This window comes from Carettochelys insculpta, chromosome 6 (genome assembly GCF_033958435.1).
Source record: "Carettochelys insculpta isolate YL-2023 chromosome 6, ASM3395843v1, whole genome shotgun sequence".
Taxonomy (NCBI): Eukaryota; Metazoa; Chordata; order Testudines; family Carettochelyidae; genus Carettochelys; species Carettochelys insculpta.
The window spans coordinates 50,385,080-50,398,440 of NC_134142.1; the positions used below are offsets into that span (position 1 = coordinate 50,385,080).

The 13,361-nt window shown below is 40.0% G+C and overlaps 1 protein-coding gene and 1 long non-coding RNA gene across 3 annotated transcripts in view; one reads left to right on the forward strand and one right to left on the reverse strand.

Annotated features, from left to right (window-relative positions):
• LOC142014401 (uncharacterized) overlaps positions 1 to 9,719 on the forward strand; it is a 30,212-nt gene extending 20,493 nt beyond the window's left edge. The window contains exon 3 of the long non-coding RNA XR_012645932.1: positions 9,670 to 9,719. This is a non-coding gene — a long non-coding RNA (uncharacterized LOC142014401). The remainder of the gene's footprint in view (positions 1 to 9,669) is intronic.
• SCFD1 (sec1 family domain containing 1) overlaps positions 1 to 13,361 on the reverse strand; it is a 124,023-nt gene that overhangs the window by 21,805 nt on the left and 88,857 nt on the right. For both annotated transcript variants that reach the window (XM_074996913.1, XM_074996912.1), the window contains exons 19-20: positions 12,109 to 12,184; positions 475 to 528 (exon numbers count right to left, since the gene is read on the reverse strand). In XM_074996913.1, the coding sequence (XP_074853014.1) occupies positions 475 to 528; positions 12,109 to 12,184 (130 nt within the window). The remainder of the gene's footprint in view (positions 1 to 474; positions 529 to 12,108; positions 12,185 to 13,361) is intronic.

Consider the following 13,361-nt stretch of genomic DNA (forward strand, 5'->3'; position numbering starts at 1 on the left):
TGCAGCCTGTAGGCTAAAAACAGGTCACCATGGCTAGCCAGTGGTGCACTGCCAGACACTTTGTTTACCTGAGCATCTGTGGATCTGGCTGTTCTCAATGTCCAGTTGCCAAAGTTGGCTGTTCCCGGCCCATGGGAGCTTTGGAAAGTGGGGTCCCAGCCCCCACGCACACAATGGTGAACAAAGTGCTTCACAACCTGCCTGCAGCTAACCATGGCCAACTGCATCTGAATGCCTTATTACCCAGTTCCTATGCCTAGTTTAGACACGTATTTCTTTAAAAAGAAAGTAGAATCACTACAGCTTTATTAACATTCTACATCAGAAAGGAAAGAAATCAGTATACAGGAAGATGAGAATTAATTGCCCCTACATTATTAACACGGTCTGCCAGCTATTTTATGAGTATCACAAATGAAAAAAAAATCTCGTTTTCCATTTCTCTCTGCTTAAAATCAATATAATTATACTCACAGGATTTGACTTCATCTCCATAAGGTTGTCTAGGATACGAGTGACTGGTAAATTCTGTGGAAGATGATTTGAAATTAGTGAATTGCAATAATATTTACTAAGCAATATGCAAAAGCTGTGCTGTAGCCCAACTATATTATATGGAATACTGAATTTTTAATGTACAGTACACGCACATCTGTTACTCTGAGTCACTTTATTGTAAAGTTATGTGGGGAAAATGACGTTCTAGGTTATCTTCTGTACAGAATAGTTAATAGATCCAGAATTTTAAAGTAACCCAAATACATATTAATATTTTAAAAGTTGGTAAAATTGCTTTTAAAGTGTAACCATATACTTGCAGTATAAATTACTTAATTTAGATTAAAACAAATGAAGCAATGATGAACTAGAGCAAAATCTCTATAGAAGAGCACAGTGCCTCTCCTTTAGCAGACTATATTTGAGAAACACACTTCTTCCATTTCTTTCCGCTCTTCTTACCTGGTCAAATAAGCCGCTGCCTCCAGCAAACAGACTTAAATTTCCGTGTATTTCAGAATCCCCAGCCCCACCCTAATTGTAACAAATATACAAATATATATAACCACATTCTTCAAATGGTTTGCCATATGATAGGCCTAGTGAGTTTGGTCTTATTTTGCACTTTTAAGAAGTAAAAGGACACGTTATACAAACTTGATTTGTTAAAAAAAAATCTGCATTTCACTTCTCTAGATGTACAACAGGGCTTTTCCAAAGAAGGTGTCTGAATTCTGAGCTTCCCTTAGTTAACTGTGGCAGGAGCCACAGAGAATCCATTTGCAGCTTCTGGATCCTAGGGCCTGTTTTATCCACTGCATCGTTTAGGGCCATCCTAGATTATTTTGGCTTATGACAAGCCCTGGAGACTGGTGTGGGATCAGGAATGGCAACAACTTCCCACTAATCTGGTGCAACCAGAATCTTCCTAAGGAGGGAGCCCAGAGCTCTCCCTCTACTGCATCTGCACCCAGCCCTTAGCTCTCCCCATTTTTTCCCCATATGTAGGCCTGAACTCTCTCATGCTGCTTCTGGAATCAGAAATTGCTCACCCTGCTGCACTGAGCTCTACGTGTACTGATGTCTCTCACACTTCCCCACACACTGCTCAGTACCCAGGCCCAAACTCTTATGCAGACAGGTGGTCAAGTTGAAGAGCAACATCCCCACTTGAAGCCAGGCAGGTCTGAGAGCCACAGATCTCACCCTTCTTCTGCACCTCTGTTGCCCCAGGAAGAACCAGGAGAATGCATCCAGTCCTCCCATCCTCCTGGTGACCCCTGGGTCTGCTTCTCTCCAGGGCTGCCCAGTGCCCATTAGTGCAGAAAGGGGTACAAGAGCTGGGGGCCAAGCAGGTGCATGGGATTGCAGCTCCACTCAAATTTATCCTGGTTTGCCTCTGTCATTTTAGAGGGGTGGCCAGGCAACATCAAATCTGATCTAGCAGCCGTTTTGTCATGCCAGATGGGATGCTGCGATACTCCTCAGTTCCAATTGGTGCCCCATAGCAAGCTCCCCTCCTCCACCCCGCCCTCTGGTTGCATCCCTGCTCCATGGGATTAAAAAGGCTGACAGACGGTGCAACAGAGCATCTCGTCGTACCAGAAAAATCCTCCATTTTAGAATAGCTGTGCAAGAAGGAAAAGGCTGACATCTTCTGTTAGGAATGATAAAAGTTAACAAAATATACTATCATGTTTATTAAAGATATGTATTTGTTAATATCGGTTTCTTTCATCATTCATTTCACAGATGTTCTCTGTGAAAAAGAACAAACAAGTTTCATATAAATTTGAAACACTGGCAGATGATATAACAACCAAATGAAGACAATGCTGATACAATGGATGCTTAACACTTTTGTGTAATGTGTGCTGCTGTTGAGTTTCTCCTGTAGGCCAAACTGGTTGAATTTCAGGAAACGTGTTCAGCCAACTGAAAGATCTGATATCCAAGTGTATTTATAAAGTTCTTCTTTAATGGCCAACACAAACAGACGCTTGGATGAGAAACTCAACTGAGCTGCTTTAATTCCATTTGCAAGGGATTAGCTAAGAAAAATATAATCGTGCAAAATAAGGTTCCAGAAATTCTCTTGATATATCTTTGACACTATTGCTACTTCTATTTCAATAGCAATGCACTATATAATCGAGCTGTGTGTTTATCCAAACAATTTTCTTAATGTAACTTTTTTAAAATCAATCTACTGAACTTTTTAATATCATACTAGTACTGCTTCATTACCTGTAACATACCTAGCATAAAGATCTCGGAGAAAGCTATATTACTGAATGAAATGCCGTCTGAACAATGTAGGATGGGAAATCTATGATCCATATCTGATCAATACTAAACATGCCTACGAATCAAGTTTTAGTTGTATTTATTTCCTGTACTGCTAAAATTCACCACAAACACATACAGTAGGCATGGCTCTGCACTTTATCTTATGATTCTGACTGCCACATCAGCATTCTGCTTACTAAAACTGAGGCATAACAAATGAACATAAGAATGGCCATACTGGGTCAGACCAAAGGTCCATCCAGCCCAATAGCCTGTCTGCCGACAGCAGCCAGGGCCAGCCTCAGGTGCCCTGGGGGGGTGGACTGAAGACAATGATCAAGCAATTTGTCTCCTGCCATCCATCTTCAGCCTCTGACAATCAGAGGCCAGGAACACCATTCCTACTCTTGGCTAATAGCCTTTTATGGACCTAACCTCCATGAATTTATCTAGCTCCTTCTTAAGTCCTGTTATCATCCTAGCCTTCACAGTCTCCGCTCGCAAGGAGTTCCACAGGTTAACTATGCGCTGAATGAAGAAGAACTTTCTTCTATTAGTTTTAAACCTGCTACCCATTAATTTCATTTGGTGTCCTCTAGTTCTTGTACTATGGGCACAAGTAAATAACTTCTCCTTCTTCACCCTCTCCACACCTGTCATAATTTTATATACCTCTATCATGTCCCCACCCCTGTCTCCTCTTTTCTAAACTGAAAAGTCCCAATCTATTTAGCCTCTCCTCATACAGGACCTGTTTCAAGCCCCTAATCATTTTAGTTGCCCTTTTCTGAACCTTTTCCAGTGCCAGGATATATTTTTTTAGATGAGGAGACCACATCTGTACACAGTATTCAAGATGTGGGTGTACCATAGATTTATATAGGGGCAGTAAGATACGCCTTGTCTTATTTTCTGTCCCTTTTTTAATAATACCTAACATCTTATTTGCCTTTTTGACAGCCTCTGCACACTGCATGGATGTTTTCAAGGAACTATCCACGATAACTCCAAGATCTCTTTCCTGATTAGTTATAGCTAAATTAACCCCCACCATATTGTAAGTACAGTTGAGGTTATTTTTTCCCAATGGGCATTACCTTACACTTATCCACATTACGTTTCATTTGCCATTTTGTTGCCCAATCAGTTTGATGAGAGCAAGGGGTAGTCCCTGGTTTAGACGGTCCGTAGACAGTCTTAGTGATTTACTGCTATTAAGACTGTCTGTGGACCTTCTAAACCAAGGACTACCCCATTGCTCTCATCAGACAACACAACGCTGGTCAAAGACAAAGAGGGCATCATCAAAAGATGGCAAGAACACTTTAGCAACCTCCTTAACAGACCAGACCATTGACCGCGAACAACGTCCACAATGAAGCTCCACAACAACCCGTCCTGACAGATCTTGACTTTCCGCCCACTATAGATGAGATTAAGAAAGCTGTTAGCCAGATGAGTTCAGGAAAAGCTCCTGGAAAAGATGGGATACCAGCAGAGATATATAAAGTGGCAAGTCCAGCAGCACTAGCAGCGTTCCATACCGTGATCATCAGCATCTGGGAGGACGAAAACATATCACAGGACCTCCGTGATGCTATTATTGTCTCCCTTTTCAAGAATAAAGGCAGCAAAGCAGAATGTGGAAACAACAGAGGCATGTTCCTCCTCTCCGTTGGAGGTAAGATCATCACCCGCATCATCTTGAGCCGCCTAATAGCCAGTATTTCTGAGGCATACCTGAAATAGCCATATTCAGGTATACCTGAAAGTCAATGCAGTTTTCGACCTGGCCGGAGCACAGCCAATATGGTGTTTGCTGTCAGACAAATACAAGAGAAGTGCATGGAGCAGAACATGCACCTGTATGCTGTCTTCATAGATCTGACAAAGGCGTTTGATACCATCAACAGGGAAGCCCTTTGGACCATTCTAATACGACTTGGCTCCCCAAGAAAATTTGTCCAGATTATACACCTTTTCCATGACGACATCACAGGTGAAGTACTGTCTGATGGAGCCACATCAGCCCCCTTCAACATCACCAACGGTGTGAAACAAGGATGTTCTCGCGCTCCTGTCTTATTTAACCTATTCTTTGCATGCATCCTTAACCATGCAATGAAAGATCTGGACCGAGGTATATACTTGAAATACTGGCATGATGGTTCACTTTTTGACCTCTGTTGCCTGAATGCAAAGACTAAGACAGTGCAGAAACTCCTTTCTGAGGCACTCTTTGCTGACAACTGTGCCCTTACGGCTCACACTGAAAACGATCTTCAGCACGTTGTCAACAAGGTTGCTGAGGCCTCGCAACTTTTCAGACTAACTGTCAGCCTCGGAAAGACAGAAGTTCTCCATCAACCTGCACCTGGATCAAATGCTCCTGTCCCAAGTATCTCCATTGACGGCACTCAGCTTAAAGTAGTGGAGAACTTTAAATACCTGGGTAGTGTCATATCCAGTGATGGATCACTGGATAATGAGATCAACGCGCGAATATCCAAAGTGAGCCACGCAGTTGGCTGTCTGCATGTCAAAGTTCTAAACCACCATAACATCCAGATGTCAACAAAACTGCTTGCGTACACAGCTGTTCTCTCATCTCTTTTGTACGGGTGTGAAACATGGACACTATATAGGCATCACATCAAGCAGCTTGAAGCATTCCACATGCGCTGCCTCCGTAACATCATGAAGATCCACTGGCAAGACAAGGTGCCCAATCTTGAGGTCCTCGAGAGAGCCCAGATGACAAGCATCGAAATGATGATTATGAAGTCACAACTACATTGGACTGGTCATGTCAGCTGCATGGATGCCAACAGAATCCCTCGCCAGCTTCTGTATGGTGAACTCTCCCAGGGCATCCGGCGTATAGGTTGTCCACGGAAACGCTACAAGGATACCATCAAAGCCAATCTGCAGTACAGCAGTATCAAACTTAGGGACCTTGAGGACGCCGCCAGGGATGGAACACAGTGGCGTATAACAGTCAGAAATACCTGCATTGCCTTTGAGGAAGACCACTGCCGGCATCTACAAGAGGCACACAAATGACGTCACAGAGCATCAGCAATGCACAACCCACAGATTGCAAACTTCCCATGCACCATCTGTGGCAAAATGTGCACCTCTAGAATTGGCTTATACAGTCACCACAGGGCACACCATAAGACCAATAACAGATGATCTGCACAGATTTGTCATCATCGGATCGATGGACTACCATTAGTCTGATGAGATCTTTTTGAAGATCTTCACAGTCTGCCTTTGTCTTGACGATCTTGAACTGTTTAGTGTTATCTGCAAACTTTGCCACCTCACTGCTCATCCCCTTCTCCAGATCATTTATGAATAAATTGAACAGGACTGGTCCTAGGACAGACCCTCGGGGGACACCACTAGTTACCCCTCTCCATTCGGAAAATTTACCATTTATGCCTACCCTCTGTTTCCTGTCTTCTAACCAGTTGTCAAATCCACTAAAGGACCTTCCCTCTTATCCCACAACAACTTAATTTACCTAAAAGCCTTTGATGAGGTACGTTGTCGAAGGCTTTCTGGAAATCTAAGTATACTATACCCACTGGATCTCCCCTGTCTGCATGCTTGTTAACCCCTTCAAAGAACTCTAACAGATTAGTCAGACATGATTTCCCTCTGCAGAAACCATGTTGACTTTTGCCCATCAAATTATGTTCTTCTATGTGACTGACAATTTTATTCTTTACTATTGTTTCAACTAATTAACTGACATTAAACTTACCAGTCTGTAATTGCCCGGGTCACCTCTAGAGCCCTTTTTAAATATTGGTGTCACATTAGCTATCTTCTAGTCATTAGGTATGGAAGCTGATCCAAAGGACAGGTTACAAACTAGTGTTAATAGTTCTGCAATTTCCCATTTGAGTTCTTTCAGAACGCTTGGATGAATGCCATCCGGTCCCAGTGATTTGTTACATTAAGTTTATCTATTTGTTCCAAAACCTCCTCTAATGACACTTCAATCCAGGACAGTTCCTCAGTTTAATTTCCCACAAAAAACGGTGCAGGTTTGGGAATCCCCCAACATCCTCAGCTGTGAAGACTGAAGCAAAGAAATCATTTAGTCTCTCCGCAATGGTTTTATCGTCCTTGATTGCTCCTTTTGTATTTGTATCGTCTAGGGGACCCACTTATTTTTTTTAGCAGCCTTCCTGCTTCTAATGTATTTAGAAACATTTTGTTACTACTTTTTGAGCTTTTGGCTAGCTTGTTCCTCAAAATCTTTTTTGGCTTTCCTTATTACAGTTTTACACTTAATTTGGTAGTGTTTATGTTCCTTTCTATTTACCTCACTAAGATTTGCCTTCCACCTTTTGAAAGATGCCTTTTTATCCCTCACTGCTTGTTTTACATGGGTGTTAACCCACGATGGCTCTTTTTTCAGTCTCTTAGTATGTTTTTTAATTTGGGGTATACATTTAAGTTGGGCCTCTATTATAGTGTCTTTGAGAAGCTTCCATGAAGCTTGCAGGGTTTTTGTTCTAGTCAGTCTGGCTTTTAATTTCTGTTTAACTAACCTCCTCATTTTCACATAATTCCCCCTTTGAAATTAAATGCTGGAGTGTTGGATTGCTGAGGTGTTCTTCCCACCACAGGAATATTAAATGTTATTACATTATGATCACTATTCCCAAGCGGTCTTGTAATAGTGACCTCGTGGACCAGATCCTGCACTCCACTCAGTACTAAATCAAGAACTGCCCCTCCCCTTGTGGGTTCCTGTACCAGCTGCTCCAAGAAACAGTCATTAACAGTATCAAGAAATCTTATTTCTGCATCTCATCCTAATGTGACATGTACCCAGTCAATATTGGGATAGTTGAAATCCTCCATTACTACTGAGTGTTTTATTTTGGTAGCCTCTCTAATTTCCCTTAGCATTTCCACATCACTATCACTGTCCTGATCAAGCAGTCGATAATATATCTGTACTGCTATATTCTTAGTAGAACTTGGAATTACTATCCATAGTGATTCTAGGGAACATTTTGATTTCTTTAAAATTTTTATTTCATTTGATTCTACATTATTTTTCACATACAGTGCCACTCCGCCACCCACATGGCCCATTCTATCGTTCAGATATATTTTATATCCTGGTATTATTGTGTCCCATACATTGTCTTCATTCCACCAGGTTTCCATGATGCCTATTATGTAAATTTCCTCCTTTAATACAAGGTACTCTAGTTCACCCATCTTATTAGTCCGACTTCTAGCATTTGTGTAGAAGCATTTAAAGATTTGCCTCTGCTTATTTGTCTTCCCACCCCAGATGTATTAGATTCTTTTATACGTGATTGTTTGTCTGATCTAGCCCATTGTTTGCTATCTCCCTTCCTCTCTTTTTTACTAAAGCCTAGAATATCTCTATCAATGGATTCTCCTCTAAGAGGAGTTTCTGTCCAATCCACGTGCCCCTCTGCACCAATCGGCTTTCCCCCATCTCTTAATTTAAAACAGAAACAGAAGAGGAAATGAGAAGGCCAGGAGCAAGTGGCCAGGAGCTAGAAAAATGGGACAAAGTATTTTTAATTTATATTAAGTAGAATGCAGTTTGAGAGCATTCATCACTAGTGTCATAGCAATGAGTCTCAACATTAAAGACAGCAACAAGCTCCTTTTCAATACATTTTTGGCTGTGGACCATAAATAAACTACCCATCTGAAGACATGAAAAATGAACAAAGTAGTCCAAATTTTAAGTAGGAGCTAGGATTTCTGGAGATGTTAGATGCCTGCTCTATAATTGAGCAATAAGAAAGTCAAACTAAAATTAAAACTTGGTAAACTAAGGCTAGGCATAAGGTAGAACAAGCAAAAAAATGTAGGCTAGTTCTGTGAATGGGGGGAAAAGAAACAAACTAAATGCACCAAAGACATTGCGCTGGAAGAGAGGCAATAATTCCTTTTGGAGGTTTGCTGAGAGAAGGACTGTTAGAGAGGAATGAAAGTTCAGTGGTAAGAGAAGTAGCCTAGGACTTGGGAAACCTGGATTCAATTCTCAGAGACCACTGAGCAATGCTTGGCATATCACTTAGTATCTCTGTGTTTCACTTCCTTATCCATAAAATGGGTACACGAGCACTTTCTCACTTCACAGGGAAGTTGAGAGATAAGTATATTAAAACTAGGAGGGGTTCACATGCATAACTTCCTCATTAGAATGAGAAATGAATGGCAGAAAAAACTTGAGGGAGACACAAAAAGCACCAACACCATTGGAAAAATAATGATTCAAAACAGACAAGAAATTTAGAGTTTTAGGTTGTTGTCTCCTTGTGAGGAGCTATATTCTGCATAACTCACATGAAAATGTTTGATTTTGATATAACTTAAATAAGATGATTTGACAACACTCAATATTCCTCAAACTCTGAATCAGATGGGCTCACAGGAGCTGGAACTAGATGGGCCACAGTACCTCCTTGCTTGAATTAATTTCCATAATATACAGGGTTTATAATTTGGTTCAATGGCTTTCAGCATTGCCCACTGCAAAAACCATTTAAGCACCTATGTCTGGGCCAAAAATTTTTTGAAGTGGATCTTGATATCTGGACATGTGGGTTCTTCCTACAGCTTTGGCACTGATTTCCTATAGTTTTTGTTTTTGACTTTTGTTGTATTTTTAACATCTTATCAAAGCTTTTTTCCCTCTCTAATTATTTATATAACCTTTTCTAATTTTCTTAAGTTTAAGTTTTTTACATATGCATCATTATGAGATTCAGATAAATATCTGAACTTAAATTTGAGAGCTATATAAACTTAGTACCAAAAATGTAAAATTGAATACTAATCAGCAGTTTTACATATGCTTCTTTTCAGGATCTTTAATGGTGAAAAGATACATAATATTGCCATCAAACGTAAGGCTGCTGGCTAGCATTTACAAAGGTATTATTGTTTTGTTTTAAGTATTAAAATTAAAAAAGAAAAATACAATTATTAAACCAATACAAAATAAACTAACTATGCTAATACAAAAAGTAAAAATGCCTGCTTTTATAAAAGGACAGATACGAATAATACAACAACAGGAACAAGCATATTTTTAAATTTACTATCATGTAATCTGATTTATGTTTTATAAGCACACATTTAGAATAATTACATGAATAGTAACTTTGTATGTCTTATTCAGTTCTGATAGAAAGAATATTCTTTGCTTATATTTTCTATTGTTTTTCATTTTACACAGAAATGTAACACAATGATTAATTTGTAAAAGTAATCAGCTTAAAGAAGTTTGTGAACAGAAGACTTATTAATTATTCATTGTCCTTAGATTAACCATACCAATATTAAGCTTATGTGAATTCTATTATTATTTTAGTAGACTGTTATTTCACTGGCACTAAAGATATTAACACTATAGCTTTAATGAAATTCCTGGTTTACAGCAGTAGCCAGCTTGAAGAGTTAGATTAAACTGTAAGAGGGAATTTTTATCAACTAATGTTTAACATTTGATTATATTTATATTTGTTGAGCTTAAATTATGATTAAGATAATTTTTCACCACTGAATAGTATGGAGAAGTTAAATCTTATATTTTCAAAATGCTTACACAACCCTTAGTCTTATCTTGAACACAGTAAATAAAGTTGGATTATTATTATTATTATTATTATTATTAAATATGTATAACACTGTAGCATTCAGAAGCGGTGGTCACTTGTGATCACTTATCATTGGTGTGGCCAAGTTTCCTGTGGTCTCATAAGTTTGTTTCCAGCCCCCAGTTCTGGCTCTCAGTGCTCTGTGGTGTTATTTAGTTCTAATTTACCCCTACATGTCTTCTAAGAGCCCAGTAGGCAGAGGTCAGAAGTGGTGGTCAAAAGTAGGTGCCAGGCATTGTACAGACAGAGACAGTTAAGCGGACCTGCTCTGAGGAACTTGCAGTCTAAGAAGGCAAGTAGCATATACTTAAGATCAAAATAAAAATCAAATAGATTTTTTCCCACTTTCGTTTAGCTAACAGATCAACCTTTACCAAGGCCTTCTTTTTTGTGGGGAAAAAAGATTTAATTTTATTTAGTTCTTAGGTTGCAGAACCAAAGCTATGCAAAACATACTTTGAATTTCTAATTTATTTTTATTAAAATCCATTTATTCTATTCATGCTTCTATGGCCCATCATTTTAATGGTATTACTGCAACATTCTCATATAATATTCAAGATAACCAAATAAACATTTCTTACAACAATTTAGCCAATCTAAATCCTTTGAGCTTTGACTCTTAATTTGTGTTAACGCTAACCTGAGTAAGATTTCAGACACCAGAGTGAATTTACATATAAACTGTATAAGGCATTTTTGTTATGAGGCAACTCATGAATGGCAGAGTCACAAGTGAATTATACTACAAAATATTTTTCTTAAGTGAAGCTAAATGTTATAAAATAAGGAAGTGTGGCCTAGTGGATAGTACCCTCAACTAGCATTCAAGCAACCTGGCTTCTATTCCTAGCTTTGCTGCTGTTTTATTGGGTGACTTTGGGCAAATAATTTAATCTCGGCATGACTCGGTTTCTCTATCTGTAAAATGTGGATAATGAAAGTGCTTTTTGTGCATTATGAAGTGCTTTCAGATCCATTGTTGAAACACACTATAGAATACATAGGTATTGTTATTATAAACGTGCTACTTTTTCCAATGCTTCAGTTTTTTAAGACTGAGGTTGTTTTATATTTTCGATGTGCTAAATTAGAAGTGCTTGATAGATGAATGAACAGAAGGATCAAAATAGTATTAGACTTCCAGTTTTGGTATGGTTATTGTCAATTACAAAACATGAGATAATCTAAGGAAAAACAGCATATGTCCACTTATTTTATGTTTATAAAGGTTTTGGTGGGGGGGGGGTATTAAAAATACCTAAAGATGTAAATTTACTCCTTTCACGGGGTGAATTAGTCTGCAAAGTGAACTGTTGGATTCGGGACATTTATCACACCTTCTAGGAGCGAATTCCTGTTGAGCATAGAGACTCGGAGGCACAATTTAGGATATTATTCATGGACAAAAAACTTCAACAGTGAAAATAATTTGTTTACAAATTAAAAGCTACAATCTAAATATTAAAAATGTATTTATACAATATATACATGCAATTTTAGAGAATGTCTGTTGCTATACTTAATTTTATTGTATCCTTAATACCATTAATTTTAATAAAATGTAACATATGGATAAACTATAGTGAAATGTGCCATCAAAGCAGTGTAAAAATATAACATTGTTCTCCCTTCTTAAACTCACTTGTTGTTTCAATACCAAATTCTTCACTCCTTCCATCACAAATTGTGAGCCGGTATTCATAACGCGTGAAAACAGACTGAAAAACAAAATTAAAAAACACAGGGCATGAATTTGTTTTTTTAAAAGAATGCTCATTGTCTTAGGTTCATTTTTACTTACTTATCATAGAATCATAGGGCTGGAAGGGACCTCAGTAAGTCATCTAGTCCAGCCTCCTGCTTCAAACAGGATCAACCCCCACTAAATCATCCCATACTTGAGAAGGGTTTTGAGCATCTTTGGATTCAGAGTTGTCACTGTTATAGAGATGCAGAAGTTTAACGTACAGTACATCCTTGATTTAATGACTAATGGGGGGCGGGGTGTCTGTTAATGCCAAAAGTCCATTAAATCCGAGAGTTTCCTGTCTGATGGTGCACCAACCTTCCCAGCCTATTACTCACTCCGGTCCTCTGCCCCTGCTTCCTTCCTCCCGACCCCATTCTTCCCCTTACACCTCCATCTCCCTCTCCCAATTACTAGGAAAGGACCTGCAAACTGGCCCGGCTCTTCCACCTCCCATTGCTCTTGGCACATTCAGCGCTGTGGCTCCTCCAGGCTTCAAGCCGCCCCCGCAAAGGCAGAGCACAGCTGCTGCCCGCAGCCTGCCAGCAGCTAGCAGCCTCCGATGCCACAGCTGCTGCTTAACACCATTTCAGGCAGCCGTGACGGGGCACCGACATGCGCAGTGCACATGGGGATGGGAGAGGAGAGCTCCTGCGCCCTGCTGCAGTATCCCGCTCCGCCCCCCCACCACATGTGGCTCTTCCAGCCCCTGTGGCCCCAGCTGCTGCAGTGGCCCTGGCGGCTCCTCTGGCAGACCCAGCTACCTGAGCAGTCCCAGATGCTCTGGGGGCTCTGGTGAGTCACCAGCATTTACAGCACAGTACTTTCTTTGGATCCCCCTTTGTCTGTTAGATCATCTTAAACTGTAAGCTCTGCAGAGCAGGGATCTTCTTTTTTATTGTGTATGCGAACAGCGGCTACCATGACAGGGTCCAGTGTTTCCTGTAAGCTGGGTGTGAGGCCTCTCTGGAGGCATGCAAATGCCACCCAGCTGGTTAGAAGACTGCCCACGGCTAGGTTTTGGTTTCTTCTGGTGGTGCACATTCCCACATGCCTCAGTACTCAGTTCCACACATGAATGGAAGAGATTAGAGGGAACATTCACTGAGTCCATAAGATGCCACAATTAAATAAATAATGATAATCAG